Here is a 21,340-nt window from a genome sequence, read left to right as displayed (position 1 = left end):
ACTGCAGCTGGAAGCCGCAGTGAAGGGGGTTGTGCTGCAACGTGTTGGTCTGGACTGACTGGAAGAAACTATCACATCCACTTTTACTTGATCTTTAGTTAGGAAAAGCTGAAACATAGTGGAGCATCCGAAAACTGTGTTGAAACTCCGGCGAGCTGGCGGAATCAGCGATGGCGGCGCGTGCAGGCCACTCGCCACAATTGGAGAGACAAGACATGAAGGATCTGAAAGATCAGATGCCGCAGACCCCGAAACTGCCGCGCGTGAAGGCGGAAAGCTCCCCGAGGCACGGCAGCTCGTGAAAACCACGCGCTGCTTAAGCCGCGCGTGTGACAAACGCGGCACTTGGATGGGCAGATACCTTCCGCCAGAAAGACGATCGGCACTAGGAGAAGTTAAAAAGGGGGCGCGTGTCCGCCCTAGGCCGACGGAAAGCAGTAGATCGGCAGAGTTGAACGGAGCAACCGGAAAAAAGCTAAAAAAGTCAGAAAAAAACAAAAAAAAAAATGGAAAAGAAGGTCTTGACCAGCGAGGAGGGGAGGTGGGTGGTAGAGCCGAAGCACCAAACCCCCTCTCCCTGGTGAACAAAAAAATTTTCTGGATTGTGCGGACGCTAGAGAGAAAGAGAGGGAGACAGTCGGTAAGTAGCTTCCCTCCCCATGACCAAAAAGTTCACTACTCCCGCGTTTAACTATGCTTCTTTCTGGCTTTTTTTTTTTTTTAATAATTTTTTATTACCGGCTGACGTGGCAACTGCAGTCATGGGACGCGGCGAGGTTACTTCCCGGAGTATGTAGCAGTTCTATTAAAATCAAACACACCAAGCACTATTCAGTATCGTCTCCGACTTTCGCACACAAGTCGTTCATTCGCTGAGCTTTCAGTAGTCAAGAGCCCCCGCAAGAAAGGCCCTAACGTGAATGAATTGCGCGACTTTAAACGGCTGAACCAACCTCATTTTTACTCCCATGGCCTCCTCCTTTCGCAGGCTTGTCTCCATCTGTTCTTCCTCCATTAAAGTACATCTCTCGCTCTCGCTCTGGCCTCATCTCTCATGTGATTTTGTGTGGCAGTCTTACAATTACCTTCCTTTTTCTTTGTCGCAGAGGACCGCATGCTCGGCTTCTGGAGTTGGAGAAGGTTCTCTCTTTCTCTGTCTCTCTCCGACCACATATAAATATAAGCATATCGTAAATTTTGGAAAAAAAAAAGAGGAACAAGTTTTAAATGGCATAGATTCGTTTGTCTATGTTACAAATGGATAGGTGATCGCTCTTCATTTGCTATTCGACTTGGGGTTTTAACGCGAACGATTAACAAGTTCACGCGCTTGTTTCGCTTCGTTCAAGTCTCATTGCTTCAATGAGATTCCTACAACACCACGATATGACTTTAACTTGAAAAAGTTTCATTTCACTGTAGACACGCTTTTTATTTCTTCAATTAAGCCTGACTGGAGTTGTATAATAAAAAAAATTAAGGGCTTGGAGGAAGCAAGCTTCGAGGTTATAGTGCGATTGCTTCGTCCCGGCAAATTGAATTGAAGTCGAATGATGAAGCTCAGTCGAATACCGCGGTAGTTGATGATGAAATTGCGAAGATCCAGCACGCCTTTGATGCTGCGAGACAGGGCTTTCACAAGATTCCTGAGGCGCTGAAGGAAACGCCTAAGATGAATCCGAAGGGTCTGTTATGCTTACCTTTGTTTCAGCTGAATTTGATTAGATCCAGGATCAATATGGTATTGATCGCTACTGTTGTTTATTTTGGAACTAGGCATTTATGTAAATAAGAACTTAAGGTTGGACAACATACAAGTTTATGGCTTCGACTATGATTACACTTTAGCACATTACTCTGCCGATTTGCAGAGTTTGATTTATGATCTTGCAAAGGAGCATATGGTTAACGAGGTTAGCTTTACTCTGTCAAGATGATGCAATTAGGGCATGCTGTATATGCGACTGTTATTTTATTGCTTGTGTATTTTGATCCTTTCAGCTTAGGTATCCTGACATATGCATGGACTTTGAATATGATCCGACTTTTCCTATTAGAGGCCTATACTATGATAGGCTAAAAGGGTGTCTTTTGAAGTTGGATTTCTTTGGGTCTATTGAGCCAGATGGGTGCTACTTTGGTCGTAACAAGGTATTTCTCATTTAATAATGATGAGACTCTTTTTTCATCTTTTTATAGTGACAAATGCACTTCACATCTCCGTCTGACCTATTCATCTCTACTTCATTGGGTCATAACTCCTACACTTGACATATTGTTCGAGCCTTTTTCCTGGCTCTATTTGACTAGATTGTTATTGCTGAGTTTGGTCAGTTAAAAGGCTTAGATATATTGAATAGATAAACGTTTCTTACATATCTTTGTTTCAATATGAATATACAGCTCAGCAGGAAGGAAATAAAAGAGATATACGGGACGCGGCACATTGGCCGTGATCAAGCCCGTGGGCTTGTGGGTTTGATGGATTTCTTCTGCTTTAGTGAGGTTAGTTTCATACATTACATTATTTGGCTAGAGCCAGATGAGATGTGGTAGTTTCTGGCACATGTTGGGCTGGGAGACAGAAACGATAACTGTAGACAATGAGCTTGTAACAGATTCATTCTATTCATGTTCGTATTTTTCTTTCCTGCTGTGGACATGTATGAAACATGCCAGTAAACATTGTACATCATATGTGTAGGTTTTGAGGAAGAAATTGTGCTTGCATGTGCGCATAGAGAGAGAGAGAGAGAGAGAGAGAGAGAGAGAGAGAGAGAGAGAGAGAGAGAGAGAGAGAGAGAGAGAGAGAGATTACATCGATTGTCTAGATATATTTCGTCTGTGTTTGTGTCTTATCCATTTTTGCGTTCGTGCTACATAGGTTATGCATATAACTCTATTCATGGGTTTCATTAGGAATTGGGAGGCAGTCCTTCATATTGATTGATTAGTGAAGCAAACTCTCAGAACTGAAGCATTTTGATTTGTTTAGTGCCCAGAGAGAGAGAGAGAAAGAGATTAAATCTCTTGTTTAATTTTCTTTCCGGCTGTGTTTGTGTCGTATCAATTTTTGTGTTCGTGCTACATAGGTTATTCATTAACTCTTTTCAAAAGATACATTAGGAATTGGGAGACAGCCTTTCCTATTGAGATATTGATTAGCGAAGTGAACTCTCAGAACCTGAAATATTTTGATTTGTTTAGTGCCCAAATTGATATACCATGATTGTAGAAAAAATTGTTTCTTTCATTCATTTCTTCTTCATCCTATATATCGTTCATGTCCGTGTCAAAGACCGAAACTGGAATGGATTTCAGCCTTTTCCATACATCCTATATATTTAAGATTTGTGACTTTTTGTAGCAAACAGACACTTCAGTGGAAATTAATGGTATACCCACAGATTTAGATTCTGTGAAACTTTCAGTGAACTGTATGATAATTAATTAATCAGGCCTTGATGTAAGTGGAGTAATTTTTCTCTTTCTTCTTTGTGGTTTATGCAGAGGAGTTATATTGGACATGTGTCCTGCTTACATATTGAATTACAGGGTATCTTTTGTTCTCTTTAACCCCCTAAATGTCTTGTTTTCACTGTGGCTTTGTAGGCCTGCCTTATTGCAGATATCGTGCAACATTTTGTTGATGCAAAGCTGGAATTTGATGCTTGCTACATCTATGAAGACGTAAATCATGCAATTCAGCATGTCCACCATAGTGGCTTGGTTCACAGGGGAATTCTTGCTGATCCTTCTAGATACCTAGTTAAAAATGTAGGTCTAAACATTTTTACTTTTTAAATTTCATGTTTTCTGATTTATGTTCCATGCTTAATTCATGATGATATTAGTGGTTTCATGATATAAGTTAAAACCTATCCATCTGATATTTGTGATTTCATGATACAAGTAAAAGGCTAGCCGTGTACCTGGTCTTAATCACATTTAATTTTTTGTCTTCCTTTTCATTTTACTCATAAAAAAGGATTTTTTGTCTTTCTGTTGAGATTTTGTACTTGTATTTATGTGGATAATTTAGGGGGAACTGCTGCGGTTTCTCAGGATGCTAAAGAACAAGGGAAAGAAACTTTTCTTGCTGACAAATTCTCCATTTTATTTCGTGGATGGAGGAATGAATTTTATGTTGGAGGTAATTCTTTCACAAGAATATAACATTATAACGCTTTTTGCATTAGAAAATTGAGGATTTTATGCTTGTTCAAGTGGGTTTACTGGAGATGAAGAGCTTATTAAACTTTATAAATTTTCTACATTTTGCTGGTGAAAAAAAAAAAATTTAATATCAACTTGGTCTTTAGTTTCAGCATTCAAACAGGCATATACATAGTTATTTGCATTCTCATATAATGTTTCTGTTCTGAATTCAGTTATGAAGTTTTTTTCCTTCTTGTCTTTCAATAGATCATGTGTAAACTACTCAAAGAATGCTTTTTTTTGTATAAGTAAAAGTATATTAATATCAATAGGCGTAACCAAGTACACTAGGTGTATACAAGAGAGAACACCTAGCCCATAATAGAGAGCCCCAAGCCCAATTGGGACAAACACGCCTCCCCAAAGCAAAGCAAGTCAATGTAACTACTCCAACCCTTTGTTTCCCACACAATTAATAATCAACCCGAATGATCCTACTAGGATTGAGAAAGCCTTTATGCCTTCCCTCGAGTCCTCCCTCGTCTTGTACTACCTCCCTTTGCGTCGTAGTTGATTGCCCAAGTAAGACACTTCAACTCCCTATTCTTCTTAAATCTTGATTTTGTTTCAAGCGAGTGACTTGCCTCAATTGTAGTGAGTAGTGCTGTGAATTGGTCATCAAATCCTCCACATGTAATCCCCACACACTGCTATATCTCATTAACTTTTTGCAAAACCCAATCTGATGATGATCCAGCTATATCGTTTAACAGAGGAAGAGATAACAAGGGGACAACATCTTCCCCAAACACAGTTCCCAACTGAACACCAAACCCTAAACAATCATCCTCGCAAGGCACCAACGACAAATCCATATTCCTCCCCCCCCCCCAAAAAAAAAAAAAAAAAAAAAACCATCTCCTGCATTCATATCCCATACCTCCTCAACAACTTCATTGGTTCTCTCCAAATGTGGGGTCATGGTCACCATTGGAGGTTTTGGGTTGGCAGCAAGTCTCGGCAATACATCAAGTTCCTTCACCTCTGGCGACCCTTTATGTGCAACTTTGACGGACCCTACATCTCTTTCAGACCTTGGCGTTACACCATTTTCCTTCAACTCTGATGTGGAAGCGATAGTTTCTTCGGGAACACTGACCAAGGGTGTAACACCGACTATCTGCCTTTCTTGTGTCACCTGTGGCGAAGGGCATTCCATTACAGACGTCTCTATGTCGATACCTGACATAGAACCCACTTCAAATGACCCGGTTTTCCTTTTGACCCGCCACACTCTCCTGGATCTGGTTATAGGGACAAGACCAAATCCAATTTTCCATTTTCCTTTATCTATTTTTAAAGGATTCAGGCCTATCTTGGGCTTGTTTCTTACAACCCTGTTGCCTCCAGCTGAAAGTAAGTCTATTTTCGTAGACAAGAAAGCAATCACTGCCTTCAACTTGACAAGCTGGGTTTCCATCTCCTTTAATGTATTGTGCATCTATTTTTCAGCCATACTGCCATACTCCTCTTTTTCAGAGAAGTTGTAATCCTTCTGCTAGTTTTGAGCTTACGTGATGTGCAGACCACTTTCACATTTCCCCTCACTCTGAGTCACCGAAGCATGACCCGTCTTCAGAGCTACTGCATTTGATCGCCTAGCCACCATGGTAGTGCTTGGGTCTTTTTGTTTCAACTCTAAGTTGATGTTCTCATGATCTGGTGTCCTCTTCTGGCTTTCCTGCCTTGACCCATCAACATGAATGGAAAAAAACATATCAGTGGCTCTGTGTACTTCAACAGTAAACTTCTCCCAACCTAGACCTTCATACCCTTCATGAACGACTACAATGCTCCTCCGGTCTCCTCCACCATATTCGGTGACAGTTAGATACCTACCATGCACATTGGAGCATTGTTAAGCCACGAAGGCTTTGTTTCCTTTGCGCAAATGTTTTGTGATGGAGCTACGGGGCCCAACTGCAACTCGATGATGGAGCCCAACAAATCGACGATTTTTGGCCTGATTTCTGTCAACATAGAGAGAATAGAGCCTTCTCTCCTCCGTCGCTAGAGAAGACCTTAGCACCGAAGTACTCCCAGAAGATCCACCAGCCACTGTCAACTCTTTTTGTGTTGACAACACAGTCAATGAAGCCGTCGGTGTTAGGGCTGCGCCACCTCTCACAGAGGGCTCTCTCTCTCTCTCTCTCTCTCTCTCTCTCTCTCTCTCTCTCTCTCTCTCTCTCACAGATACAAAACGGGGAAGAAGGAAATGGAAAGAAAGAAGAAAAAGAAGAAAGCGGAAGGGAACAGAAGAAAATGTTAGTGAGAAGCGCTGGAAATGAAGAGACAATGGGGGGACATGCAAGGGATTTGAAAGTCCTCACCTAGCTTATGACATACTCAGAGAATGCTAAAGTAGTTATATCATTTATTAGTTGAATAAAGTTGGGTAAATGAGCTAAAAGTACAAATTTTACAGATGGCATTAAATTTACCTTATCCACTGACAAATATGAGTTCAAAGGAAGGTGATTGATATTGTTTGAGAGGACAGGAAGTTAAAGCATAATCTGTGTGTTGTGCATGTGTTGGCTGTTTGCTTTTTTGGATGGGTAAACAACGTGTTGCCTATTTCTTTAAGTATAATTAGTGTTATTTTTATTTAATTAGGATTCTACGGGTTACAGAGACTCCTGGAGGGAGATTTTTGATGTTGTGATTGCTAAGGCCAACAAGCCAGAGTTCTACACCTCTGAGCATCCATTCCGGTTTGTATCTTCAATCTGCGAAACCATTTTTTAGTCTGTTTATGGATTCTTGCGCATAAGTTATAAAATCTGTGCTTGTCGTAATTGTTTTTGCTTCTTTTTCTTCTTCTACCATTTCCTTTTTTAAACTTAAAATTAATGCCTTGACATAAAATCAACATGATTAATGAGGGCATTTGGATATCCCTTTCATTTTGAATGTGTGGAGATTGAACAGTCACAATGAACCTTTATTGTTGAGGTTTCTGCTTCGCTGTTGTTCTGAAGAGAGCATGGATTACAAAAAAAAGAATAAAAAAGTGCCTTTTCCATTAAAAAAAAAAACTGGAGTTTTGTACCTGACAAGTGTGAGGAGTTGATGTGTCGTTTCTGCTAGAGTTTGAATTCATTTACTTTATGTTCTCAGCTATGGTTTTTGTTTCCAGACTCGACATTGACATAGATATAAACAAACTGACTGGTTTTTCTTTTTCTTCTTTTTTATGATTTCTTAGGTTATCTGAACCATTTTCTTTTCCCATGTCTGCCATTAGTTACTTTCCTCTCACGTTCTCTCTGACTTGACTACTTGAGTGTTATTTTCAGCTTTCTAAGAAGGCACTGATTACCATTCTAATATTTTGTCTGGTGCCCATGCACTTTGTCCTTTGGATTTTCAATGTAGTTGTTATGACACAGAGAAGGACACTTTAGCTTTCACCAAGGTGGATTCTTTTCTCCCAAATAAAATATACTACCATGGATGCCTCAAATCTTTTCTCCAAATAACCAAGTGGAACGGCCCAGAGGTAAATGAACTATCATGATCTATATTTCATGCCAATACACCTTTTTTTTTTTTTTTTCGAAATTCTCATTGCTTGTTCAAAAAAATAAGTTGAAGAGCTCTAATTACTTATCTATGATCTAGAAATTATTATGCATTTATGTGGAACTGATTTGTCACTAAATCCCCAACCTTTGCTTTTTTTGTTCCCTTTGTTAGGTAATCTATTTTGGAGATCATCTATTTAGTGACTTGAGAGGACCCTCAAAGGCTGGTTGGCGCACTGCTGCCATCATCCATGAACTTGAAGTATGTATTTTTGCTAGGTTTTCCAACTTGTTTCTGAATTGCTTGTGGCAGGCTTTTCCATAAGTTCAATTTTATGTATAATCAAGGACATCAACATAATTTAGAAAACATACAGACTTGATCTCTTAACATGGAAGTGTTAGGGGTTTGTTGAAATTGACTGGAATCTACAGGGTAGTGGTGTACTTTGGCCTTTATTTTAATCACGTTCTAAATATTCCATGCCTTTTTTGTTTCATGCCTGTTTGTTCCATCCAACACTTCATTAGCAATTAAGACCAAATCCAGAATTTGTCTGCCTTTGACAAATGCATTTTGCAGTGTCGTGATTAACTTTTCCATCACCGTACTCAATCGGTTTGCTAGAACCTTGGATAGAATCTTGTAAACCTCATTCACGAGGCTGATGGAATGATAGTCTCAAATATCCACTGATCTTGCCTTTTTGAGAATAAGTGCTAAAAAGATAGCATTCAGACTTTTTGCAAAACTAGCATTACAATGGAATTCTTGAAATACCTACATAAGGTTACCCTTTAACACTTCCTAACAAGTTTGGAAAATGTCCATTGTGAAACCATTAGGGCCTGGGGTCTTGTCACTAGCCATACCTCGAATGACTTTGCGTACTTCTTCTTCGAAGGGCCTCTCAAGCCACCCTAAACACTATGGATCTAGTACATAAAAAGTCAAACCACCTATTGTCGATCTCCACGGCTAGTAGATGTTCATAATATTGTGCAATGCAGTTCTTGAGGATTGACTAATTTGAAGATACTGCTCCATCTATCATCAACATATCAATAGCATTATTCCTCTGGTGCGAATTAGCCACCCTATGGAAGATCTTTGCACACTTATCTCCCTCCTTGAGTTATAGTACCCTTGATTTCTGTCTCCAAGAGATCTCTTCCATTGATATGATTCTTTCAAGTTTTGTAACTATCTGATTTTTGCTAGTTGTTTCAGATTCAGAAAGAGTTCTAGCCTCCTCCTCACCCTCCAAACCTTGTATCTCCTCTAGAAGGGAACGTCGCTGTAGAACTGCATTGCCAAAGACTTGTTCATTCCATTGCTTCAAATCTTGTTTAAGCGCTTTTAGCTTTTTTGCCATTATGAAGCTTGGAGAATCTTGGAAATCATAAGAAGACCACCATTGTCGTACCCTGTCTACAAAACCGTCAGATTTAAGCCACATATTTTCGAATTTAAAATATCTTATGCCTCCTTGGATGCCTACATGGTCTAAAAGGATGGCAACATATCTGAGCATCCCTAGGTAGTCTTCTTTGAGTTCCTATTCTGGAGTTAGCAAAAATCTATCAACAAGTGTTAGACGAAGTGTACGAACCTCACGTTAACGGAAATTACGAAATATCCATAAGTGCTTACTCTGAAATGAAGTCAGAAAAATCCTTCATAGTGGGTGTGATGTGAGACATACCTAATCTCTCACTTGGGAAACGAGAGACATTGAAGTCACCTATGCAACTTGGTAACTCCCACCAACTAAGAAGTCCCGCCAGTTCTTCCCCCAAAGATCTTCTTTCCACATCAATATTAGGGTCGTAGACTCCTGAGAAAGCCCATTGGAAACCTTGGATGGACGACTCAAATCTTGAGAACCGGGGTTACTTTGCAAACTAAATATGAAAAAAGCCTATGATCATGTAAATTGGAAGTTCTTATTGTCAGTTTTTGGTCTGAATACCTCTTTCCTTTTGTTTCCTTCATTTATATAAAGAGTTATAGAGGGCGCTCAATGTTCAGCATGATTCCAGTGCCTAATTGCTGCTGGTGTTACTGTACACAAACATATTTACACGTTAAGTCTATTTACATCTAACCTATTTATCTGCTATACTATCTAGGTATAGAAAGTTACTAAAAATAACTTTGCAACAAAAAAGTATCTCTGTAACATCCCCCCTCAAATTGATGCTGGTGGATCAAGAAGCATCAATTTGTCAACCAAGAATTGATGCCAGTGTCGAGAAAGAGTTTTAGTGAATATGTCGGCAGTTTGACTTTCAATGGATATGTGAAGGAAAGTAATCATATGTTTGTCAAAAGTTTCACGAATGGAATGACAATCGACTTCAATATGTTTCGTACGCTCATGGAAGACAGGATTAGCGGTGATCTGAATAGCACAAGTATTATCAGCATGAAGAGGAGTGGGATGCAGCTGAAGAAAACCAAGTTCCCCCAATAACCCACGAAGCCATGTAATCTCAGAGCATGCGGAAGACATAGCACGATACTCAGGCTTGATAGAGGACTTGGAAACTCTGTCTTGCTTCTTACTCTTCCAAGAAATGAGTGCATTGCCTAAAAACATGCACCAACCAGTAACAAAGCGACGAGTATCTGCACATCCGGCCCATCAGCATCACTATACCCCACCAACTGTAAGGAGGATTCTTTGAGAAAGAACAACCCGCGTGTAGTGGTGCCTTTCAGATATTGGATAATGTGGCGGATAGCAGCTAAATGAAAATGTTGAGAAGCCTGCATAAATTGATTGACTGGCTGCACGGCAAATGAAATTTCAGGACGAGTAATTGTCAAATAGTTCAAACTCCCAACAAGCTGCCGATAAAAGGATGGATCTGATAGAAGCTCCCCTTCTTCCTGACGAAGCTTAAGATTTATCTTCAATGGAGTAAAAACAGAGTTACCCGATTGGAGACCACCTAATGAAATAACATCCTGCGTGTATTTGTGTTGGTGTAACAACGTACCAGTTGGAGTAAGTTGCACCTCAAGTCCAAGAAAGTACTGCAAGGGACCGAGATCTTTCATGTCAAAATAGGCCTTGAGATACTGTTGTAATTGCTTAATTAACTCAGTATCGGAGCCAGTAATCACAATGTCATCAATATATACGAGAAGCAATACGATTCCTGCAAAGTCTTGCGAAGAAAAAAAGAGGAATCAAACTGACTCTGAGTAAAATAAAAAGCAAGCAGGTTAGAGCAAAATTTGTCAAACCATGGACACGGAGCCTGTTTCAATCTATACAAGGATTGGTGTAGCCGACAAACCTCTGAGGAAAGTGTAGCAAACATGCCAGGAGCTGGGGACATATAGATTTCTTCCTTTAAATCCTTATGTAGAAAAACATTCTTTACATCCATCTGCCGGAGAGACCACCCTTGCGACGCAGCCAGTGCTAAGATAGTCCGCAGAGTGGTCATTTTGGAAACAGGTGCAAATGTCTTTTCATAATCAATATCATATTCTTGTTAGTTCCCAAGAACCATGAGACAGGTCTTATATCTGTCCAATGAGCCACCAGCTCGAAACTTGACTGAATATACCCATTTACAACCAATAGGTTTGACATTAGAGGGACAAATTACAATGTCCAAGTGTGATTGTCTTGAAGAGCTTGGATTTCCTCTTGCATGGCCTGCTGCGAACATGCTTGGGTGGATGCCTGGGTATAAGAGTGAGGAACATAAATAGTGTCGAGAGTGGTAGTAAGCGAGATGTGAGAAAAACCATACCTATTTGGTGGATGTGTAACCCGATTAGAGCGTTGAGGTATAGGAACCGCAAAATCATATGACGGATCAGTGTCTAGAAGGGGTGTTGAAGAAAGGGAAAGACGTCAATGATACACCAATCCTGGTTGAAATTGCTTAATAGAAGAATACACATCATCAAAAGCGGGAAGAAGAGTAATAGGAGGATCAGAAATAACCTGAGACTGAAAGAAATATTGATTTTCAAAGAAAATCACATTCCGTGAGATTCGGAATTTATTTGCATGAGCATCATAGCAAACAAATCCTTTCCGAGTAGGACTATATCCCATAAAGGCACATGTAACAGACTGTGTAGCAAGCTTGTGACGCTCAACAGGTGGCAGATGGACGAAACAAATACAGCCAAAGGTATGAAAGGATTGATATTCAGGAGAAATACCAAATAATCGAAAATAGGGAGAATCATAATCTAGTGTGGTAGTAGGTAAACGATTGATCAAATAGACAGCAGTAGATAAAGCTTCTATCCAAAACTTAGAAGGTATAGAAGAATCAATCAATAACGTACGGACAACATCTAAGAGATGACGATTCTTACGCTCATTGACTCCATTTTGTTGAGTACAAGGACAAGAACCCTGAGAAATGATGCCCTTTTGCCGAAAAATAGTTTGGAAAGAATGAGACATGTACTCCCCCTGAGTCAGAGCGTAAAGTTTTGATACAAGTACTGAACTGTGTCTCAACAAGCGCAACAAATTTTTGAAAGACAGAAAATACATTAGCTTTAGAACGGAGAAAATATATCCAGGTGAATCGACTATAATCATCGATAAACATCACAAAATAAGGATATTGACCATGAGAAATAACATGACTCGCACCCCAAACGTCAGTATGCACAATCTCAAAACAGTTAGAAGCATGACTACCATGCGCAGGAAAAAGGTAAAGTTTTACTTCTACCAAGACGACAGGTAACAATCAAAAGATACAGGAGAAGAAGAAAATGAGTCTTTATTGTCCAAAAAACCATGTTTCATTATATGAGTCAAGTTAATAGAATTAGGATGACCTAATTTCTTATGCCAAACTTTATTAGTATTGGCAATAGCCGTACAAGCAAGAGAAACAACATTAGGAATAGGAAACTGTAAGGGAAATAAACGTCCTACTTTAGGCCCTTTGCGATCATTGTCCCCGACACCTGATCCTCCACAAGACAACGACCACGAGAAAAGTGAACATTACGACTATTATCTACCAATTGTCCAACAGAAATCAAATTGGTAGACAATCTAGGAGAGACAAAAAAATCATGAAATGAATGACCCAAATTACCAATAGCAGTAATATGAAGAGTACTGCCATCAGCGATCTAAATATTTTGCGTGCCTCTATACTTACGAACATCATGAAGACCCATCGTATTACCAATCATATGATTAGAAGCGCCTGAATCAACAATCCAAGAAGTTGAGTTAGTACCTGTACCTTGCAGGCCTAAGGCCGTGAAAGCAGACACAATCATCTGTTGGACTATTGCTGGTGTGAGAACCGATGAATCAGAGCTTATAGTAGGCGGCTCAGAAGAAGAAGCAGAAAGACTGAACAATAGCTTGAAAAGCTTGGGATTGGCGATTCTGAGGCCGTATTCGACAGTCCTTGATGATATGGCCCTCTTTCTTGCAGTAGTTACAAACTTTCTTAGAACAGTTGCGAGCAATATGACCAAATTCCTTGCAACTGAAACATTGCAACTTGTTCCTCCCTCTCGCTTTTGCTGCATGGGCTACATTCAGTCTCAGAAAAGTCATTCTCATCTGAGTGGATAACTGCTGTTCTTCAAGCAACAAATCTCCCAAACAAATGTCCAAAGAAGGAATCGGATCACGGTTCAATAAACCAGATCGAACGGGCTCAAATTCGGGTCGAAGTTTCATTAAAAACTGATCGCGTTGACTCTCAGCATGAACTGCTTGAAGAGCCGCGAGGGCCACAGTGGGAACCTTAGCATGAGCAATGGCAGAATACTCGCTTCAAAGGTTAATAAAACCAGAATAAAATTGTGTGATAGGTAAATTGCCTTGACTATAAAACTAATTTCCAACTCTAATTGGAACTTCCGAGCACTATGATCTTGGTGGTAAATACGGTGAAGATAATCCCACATAGCCTGAGCCATAGCAAAACACCGAAAATTGGTAATAAGATGAGGCTCAATCGTTCCCAACAGCCAGGAGATCACCTTAGCATCCTTGACCTCCCATTGGGCAAATTCCTTATCATCAGTGGGAACTTGAACAGCACTATCAATATGATTTGATCATTCTTTCCCTTTCAAAAACATCTTAAACTAAAATTCCCATGTAGGAAAATTTTTGCCAGTAAATCGTACAATAGTATTTCCAATAGACATGATGAGAGTCTATTAAAAAAATCAGCCCAAGCAATCAAAAAAATAATAATAATAGCAAGCCTAAATCAAAACAGTGCCAATCACCAAGTGAAAGAAAAGCCCAAAGCCACGGCAAAATAAGATAAGCCCATGGAAACAAGAAGAAACCTGCCCACCAAAATAAGAAGAAGCTTGCCCACCAAAATAGCACCAAAATGAAGCCCACGGAAGCAAGAAGAAACCTGCCCATGGCAAAATAAGAGAAGTTGACAGCTGCAAGCAAATGACCCACGACAAAAAAAAAATGGCTTACGACAACCAAGAGCACTGAGAGAATCACCCAGGCACCACCAGAAAATGCCGACAGACAGAGATATGTGCAGCCACCAAAAGAAAACCACCGAGAAAATTAGCCCACAACCAGAACAAAGTTGCGCAACTCTGGAAAATTTTCGACAGCCACCAAATGATGGAGCCCAGAAACTAAGACAACCTAGATAGCTCCAACTCCAACAAAACTACCGAAAGCAAGAAGAAACCTTGCGGGAATAGTGAGGAAAAAAATTCCTCTTGTGTCGACTCACAAAAACTCAAGGATTAAGACCAACAAAGACTCAGGAAGCAGAGATGGGGCTCTGATACCATTTTAGTTTTTGGTCTGAATACCTCTTTCCTTTTGTTTCCTTCATTTATATAAAAAGAGTTACAAGGGGTGCTCAATGTTCAGCGTGATTCCAATGCCTAATTGCTACTGGTGTTACTATACACAGACATTTACATGTTAAGTCTATTTACATCCAATCTATTTATCTACTATACTATCTAGGTATAGAAAGTTACTAAAAATAACTTTGTAACATAAAAGTATCTCTGTAACACTTATTTTATTTATTTACAAGATGTGGTTTTGGTGAGAAATGGCTGAAATGGGTAGAATTTTGCATCTCAACAGTTCGCTTTTCTATATTGGTGAATAGTTCACCAATGGATTTTTTTGACTCCTCGTGTGGCTTGAGATAGGGGGATCTACTCTCTCCTTTACTCTTTTTATTTGTCATGGAATCCTAGCAAGATGATTGTGGACCTTGTGGTAGGTGGGTTCCTTTATGGTTTTTCGGTGGGGAATGGTAATTATGGCTCTATTGATGTTTCTCACCTCTTGTTTGCGGATAATACTCATCTTCTACAGAGCAAATCTCGGGCATATCCAATCTAGGAGGGCTCCACTTCTCTGCTTCAAAGCTGTCTCAAGTTTGAAAGTTAACTTCTCAAAGTCTAAACTGGTACTGGTGGGTACTATTCCCAAAGTGGCAGCTCTAGCCTCTGTCTTGGGACGTAAGGTATCTTCTTTGCCCCTAAAGTATCTTGGCTTACTTTTGGGTGCTCCCTTTAAATCATAGTAGATTTGGAATGTAGTGATTGAGAAAGTGGAACGCAGACTGGCATATTGGAAGAGGTTGTATTTATCTAAAAATGGTAGGCTCACCTTGATTAAAAGTACTCTTTCCAACTTACCCACCTATTTTTTGTCTTCCGCTACCAGCAATGGTTGCTAACTGTATTGAGAAGCTACAAAATGACTTTTTGTGGAGTAGTTTGGGGGATGAGTTCAAGTTCCATTTGGTTAACTGGTCAATGGTTTGTACTCCAATTTCTGGGGGTGGACTGGAGATTCGTAACTTGATGAAATTCAACCAAGCTCTATTGGGTAAATGGTTGTGGCGGTATCAACACGAAAGCGGGGCCTTGTGGAAGACTGTTATAGATGCACAGGTTGGGGAGGCATGGGGTGTTTGGTGTTTTAATGAGGTACATGACCCATATGGGGTTGGTCTATAGAAATACGTAAGGGTTGGGTGTTCTTCCAAAGACATACACACTTTGTAGTGGCTGACGACTCTCGTGTCAGATTTTGGTATAACAACTAGCGTGGTGAACGAAGTATCCAAGACACTTTCCTTGCCATATTTGGGCTTGCACGAGTGAAGGATGCAGCGATAGTGGACCACTTGCTTTTTTCTAGTAGCTCCCCTAAATGGAATGTTAATTTCATTAGGGCAGCTCAAAACTGGGAGTTGGAGGAGATCATAGAGTTCTATGTGGCACTGTTTTCGTACATATGATTAGGGGTGTACAAGAAACCGTGAAACCGGTCGTGACCGACTCAGACTGGCCATCGGAACCAGCCGAAACTGCCAAGGAACCGGTCGGCGGGCGGCAAAGTTTTAGCAAAACCGACTATCGTCGGTTCGGTCGGGGTTTGAGGCCGGCTCAAACCGCTGAACCGGCCGATGTAATAATACTCTTTTTTTTTTTTTTTTAAATTTTATCAATATGAAACGACGCCGTTCCCCTTGTCGTTTTACTCCTAAGTTTGTGTTTTAGACACAGAGTAAACGACGCCGTTTGTTATTAAACCAAACGGCATCGTTTTGTCTATAAGGTGAGAAAAAAAAGCAGAACGGCGTTGTCTGGTATTAAACCAAACGGTGTCGTTTAGATATTACATAATCGTCTTCTTCCTTCTTCTTCCCCGTTTCTGCGTCTCTCTCCCTCTCTCTACTCTCTACTCTCTCAGACGAACGATGCCACCGGGGGGGAACCGAGAACTGACCGTGAGCCGCCAGAGAACCGCCGGAGTCGATACGGCCGGTTGTTCCCCTCCCCGTCGACCGGTTACGGTCGGTCCATCCACCGTTTTCCCTCTCATCGGTCGGCGGCTGTTTTGCCCAAAAACCGCGCCGAATGGGTCAGTTTTCACCCCTACATATGACCAAGGGCACCATGGATTGGATGATTTGGAGCCCTTCCACGAAAGATAAACTCAATGTTAGATCACTCCACAGAGTTTTAATAAGTCCAAGCATGCACACATTTCCATGGAAGATCATTTGGCAGACGAAAACTCCTTCCAAAGCAGCATTTTTTTGTTTGGACGCCAGCATTGGACAAAATTCTCACCATAGATAACTGAAGGAAACGTCAGATAATGGTGTTGGGCTAGTGTTACATGTATAAGAAAGAGGGTCAATTAGTAAACCATCTGTTTCTACACTGCGAGGTGGCGAGGACCTTGTGGGATTATTTTTTTACAAGACTTGGTGTATTGTGGGTCATGCCTTTTACATTGGTGGATTTTCTAGCTAGCTGGAGAGGTCTCCGAGGGAATTTACAAGTCACAGCTATCTGGAAAATGGTCCCTATTTGCATGTGTTGGTGTATATGGTGGGAACAAAATGATAGAAGTTTCGAAAACTACGAGAAGACAATGGAGGAGCTGATGGGAGGGGGCCATTGTTTTTAATGGACTAAGTGTCCATGACTTTTTTCTATCAGTTGTAAACTATAGTTTGGTATTTCTCATGTATACTTTGGCTTTGCATATTTTTATGAATAAAACACTTTAATTACCGATAATAAAAAAATGTTATTAAGGATTTGGTCATAAAGGCCAGCTATATTTCAAGAAGTTATTCTCCCCTTTAGTTTGTCTCGAGTGAGGAGGTAGGTCCTTTGAATGGTCCATTATATGAATTCATCCCTCAATTTGATTACAAGTGTAAGGTGTACACTGATATGAGGTGCCTAGATGAGAAAAATGGAAACCAAAATATATATATATATATACATACATACAAAAGGAGTGTCTTTCTTACACTGCTTGCATTCAGCATTTTGATTGTGGAAGATATTCTCTTTTTTTTTGGATGTCGGGGATCCTCTCCAAGGCAGGGCCCTTTGGACCCACCCCTGCAAAGTAAACTCCAGTCCCATGCACCGCACCGTTGGAAGTTTCCCTACACAGAACTTTTGAAAGATATTCTTTGAAGAAGCTCCATCCAGAATTCAACAAATTTTGAAGGTGAATGAGATTGCATGAATTAGGAAAAACAATACAGCAAATATAGATTGGTTATGTATCTGACTCCTGCAGTGACATTGTAATACAAACTCTTAAATGCCAAAATATATAGGATTAGCCAATTCTGAATGCATTTTTGTGAGAGAAAAAGGAAAGGACTACTACCATGTTTGGGTAATGTCTAATGATTTTCAGAGTGGTCATTTGGAAATGCAGCTATATATATCCTATTATACTGATGGAATATTGGTAGAACTGAGATCAGAACATTGGCAGCTTGTAGTTACCACTGGCTATCATGTTATTCTCCCTACTCGTAACTGCTCCCCCCCCCCCCCTCTTTCTCTCTCCTCCTTTTTTCTCCCATCCATCCTCCTTCCTCTCTAAAGGGTGTGTTGCTAATTAATGCAGAGCGAAATACATACACAAAATGAGGATAGCTACCGTTTTGAACAGGTATTCTGCACTTTATTTCGTATTTCTTGAAATCTTTTTGGTAATCTTATACTTTTGTTTTCTCTTCACATTGTTGATTAGTGCATGTAAGTGAATATAATTTGGCTGGTTGAATATTTGTTTTGTTGAACAGAGTTTCCTGTAGAGGGATAACATCTGTTCTGTTGAGGTTTTCTGAGGCAAGATTCAGTGAAGACTTGTTATTAAGCCATATCTTCTTACCCCGACTCCAAAAAATAAATCAAATTTTTCATTGTACTTGTGAAAAGTGTTCTATCATGTGGCTAAATTGGTAGAAACTATATATATTACATTTTATTAATTTTGCACGGATTATGGATAAATCATCTAAATATTTTTTTGAGATTGGCCAATTTCAAAGCACCCAGGATAGTTTACAAAAATTGCAACTGGGGATAAGCTTATGGGGGGAAATTTAGTGATAGGAAAAAGTATCAACAGATCCAAATCAATGAGGTCCAAGAATTTTTTTAAAGAGAAAGGAGGAAAATTAAATGCAATAATTAAGTTGGGTTTTAGTAAATGTTATTAATGGAATGAAAGAAGTTTTGAAGATCAAGAGTGGTCAATGGATGAGCTTAGAAATTTATTTTTCAATACTTTACTCCATTGATCAATTGTAATTGATTTTCATGGTATAACTTTTCGTGAATTCCTTCTATCACTAAACTGGCATGCTTAGGCATTGCTCTTGTACATGTCCCGTTTACTTGGGCTCTTGCCTAGCCTTATGGTCAATAAAATCTTGTTTACCGATAAAAAATTAATGACAATGATTTACCTTGGTTCTCTATGAGTCGGCCCAGAATGTTTACTTGGTTCAGCCTTGTATTTGAATTATATCAGTAAGTAGACAATTAAATCTCATGATGCCACCAATTGGTTGACATGGATGCCATGAGAGGATTTAATTTGCTTTATAGCTCAATCAAATATTCCAACAAGTAACTGTCAGATGGATATTTTAAATGACATATGACATTTAGCCTCAATTCTAACGAGCAAATTAAATGAATTGATGAGTAGGCTAAAATCACTTACAAGCAACATGATTTGCAATAATTTGACTAGAACATAACTAATTATATAATTTTCTTGTCTGGAGTGATTCGCTTTTGGACATCTATCCCTTTTTTTTTTTTTTTTTTTTTTTTTTTTTTTTTTTTTTCCTAGTTATTAAACTAACATTTTGTTAACGAGGACTGTTGGACCCCTTGATCTGCCCCCACTATTTTTGGAGGGAAACCCACAGGCCACCTTGTTTGGTTGTTGACACGCCACTTAGAGAATTTGGAGTGCTTTTGCCAGATTTGGCTCACTTCATGCTGTCAACTAGTTTTTTTCTCATAGGAGTTTGTTGGCATTGGTTTTTAGCTTGCCAACTAGTGAATCAATGGAAATTCTTGATATTATATGGTTGTTGATTAGGTTGGTGTAACTTTGATATAGCATTTTCTTTTAAATTGGTTAAATGAATTCTCTTGGTTGATGATGAGCTGTAGCACCTTTTTTTCCTCTGCTTTACAAAGCTTTAAAATATTATGTTTAATTCTGTGCCTTCGCTATGGACAGGCAAAATTTCACATCATACAGGAACTGCTGGGTAAATTGCATTCAACTTTACGTACCAGTCAGAGAAATGCAAAGTACAAGTCACTAATGGAGGAGCTTAATGAAGAACGGCAGAAGGCATGCAGCATGATGAAGAGAATGTTCAATAGATCTTTTGGAGCTACATTCCTCACTGACACGGGTCAAGAATCTGCTTTTGCCTATCACATTCATCAATATGCAGATGTGTACACCAGCAAGCCAGAGAACTTCTTATTCTATCCTCCTGAAGCATGGCTTCATGTACCCTTTGATATCAAGATCATGCCGCATCATGTGAAAGTATGTCTTGACATTTATTTATACAAGTTATATTTTAATCATTATAACACTGAAGTACATTACGTATTCATGTTTTATGCTTCATGTTGTTGGTTGCCTTTAGTTAGAATGAGTAGATCTGGTTCTTATCAGCAGCCTTTGTAGTCAATTATTCATGGGGATTAATCGACCCAAAATAACAATGGGAGATCATCTTATCAAGTTTATTAAATAATGGATGGGTAGTCTTTATTTACACCTCATGTTTGAGCTCCTTATTCTCACTATTATAGTGCATAGTTATGCTGGAATCGTTCACGGGGTTGTTGCATTTTAAGCTTCTTTAGTAAGCATCTGATGATTTGTGAGTTCACTAAAGCCCAAGTTTCCAACTTATTGACATGGATTAGTCATATCCTACAGTCAGCAAATTCATGCCCACGTTTATGTATATCAATTCTAGATATAGGGCTCTGTAATCTGTGATTTTTAACGTGGGGTTTACAGATTGGTCCTTAAGTTGCTCTATAGTCTTGTTACAGAATGTGATCTGGCTGCACTATTTACTACACAAACTTGCAAGTCCCAGTTTCAGGTAATCCAAGAGACGTAATTAGCGGGTGGTTTTAAATATGCCAAAGGATGCCTTTGATTATACTTCCATCCTCTCCTTACCTGGCTTATCTGGTATTGGTCCATGTGCTGGGTTTTAGTTATGTTTTCCATGGAGCGTCATATCTGGACTCTGGAGATTGTAGTAGTTGTTACAATGGTCAATGTCATGTTTCCTCCTGCTTTCTGTCAATGCATCTCTTACACGTTCCTTATTTCAGGTTCCATCAACCTTGTTCAAAAATCAATAGATAGCATTCCTCAAGACAAATGTGGATGGGCTCGTTCACTGATACTTGGGATAGCGTTTGTCACCAGACATGGCAGATGATGGTTGGTCGTTTATTGAGGATTTGCCAGCAGTAAAAAGGGGGATTGGTATGTTAATTTTTCCATCATTTGGATGGGATCCAAAGGGCACCAAAAATAGTCATGTTAATCTTGTATCACATTCATGTCTTCTAGCGTTTCAATCATTTTTGTCGTCACAAACAATATTACTTGTGTACCAGCATTAGTATTTTTTGGAGTGGAAAAAGAGAACAAATAAAATTTCCATATTAGCGTCATGGCTAGTTTGATGAGCTGCTGGTTCTTCTCGATGTGGCAATAGGTTTA

At 39.6% G+C, this 21,340-nt stretch overlaps 1 protein-coding gene across 1 annotated transcript; it reads left to right on the top strand.

The window, feature by feature from the left end:
• The first annotated feature begins 760 nt into the window (after nt 1-760).
• On the top strand, nt 761-21,291 carry LOC122316995 (5'-nucleotidase domain-containing protein DDB_G0275467). The gene is made up of 14 exons (XM_043133870.1): nt 761-1,019; nt 1,107-1,140; nt 1,482-1,685; nt 1,777-1,913; nt 2,002-2,151; nt 2,404-2,505; nt 3,613-3,777; nt 4,043-4,153; nt 6,835-6,932; nt 7,597-7,720; nt 7,918-8,007; nt 18,173-18,217; nt 19,811-20,131; nt 20,944-21,291. The coding sequence occupies exons 1-14, from the start codon at nt 969-971 to the stop codon at nt 20,971-20,973; spliced, it is 1,662 nt and encodes a 553-aa protein (XP_042989804.1). The 5' UTR covers nt 761-968; the 3' UTR covers nt 20,974-21,291.
• Nucleotides 21,292-21,340: the final 49 nt, after the last annotated feature.

Source organism: Carya illinoinensis, chromosome 7, assembly GCF_018687715.1.
Source record: "Carya illinoinensis cultivar Pawnee chromosome 7, C.illinoinensisPawnee_v1, whole genome shotgun sequence".
NCBI classification, from domain to species: Eukaryota; Viridiplantae; Streptophyta; class Magnoliopsida; order Fagales; family Juglandaceae; genus Carya; species Carya illinoinensis.
Note: the sequence above shows the minus strand (reverse complement) of the source record. Positions and strands in the feature narration are given on the sequence as shown.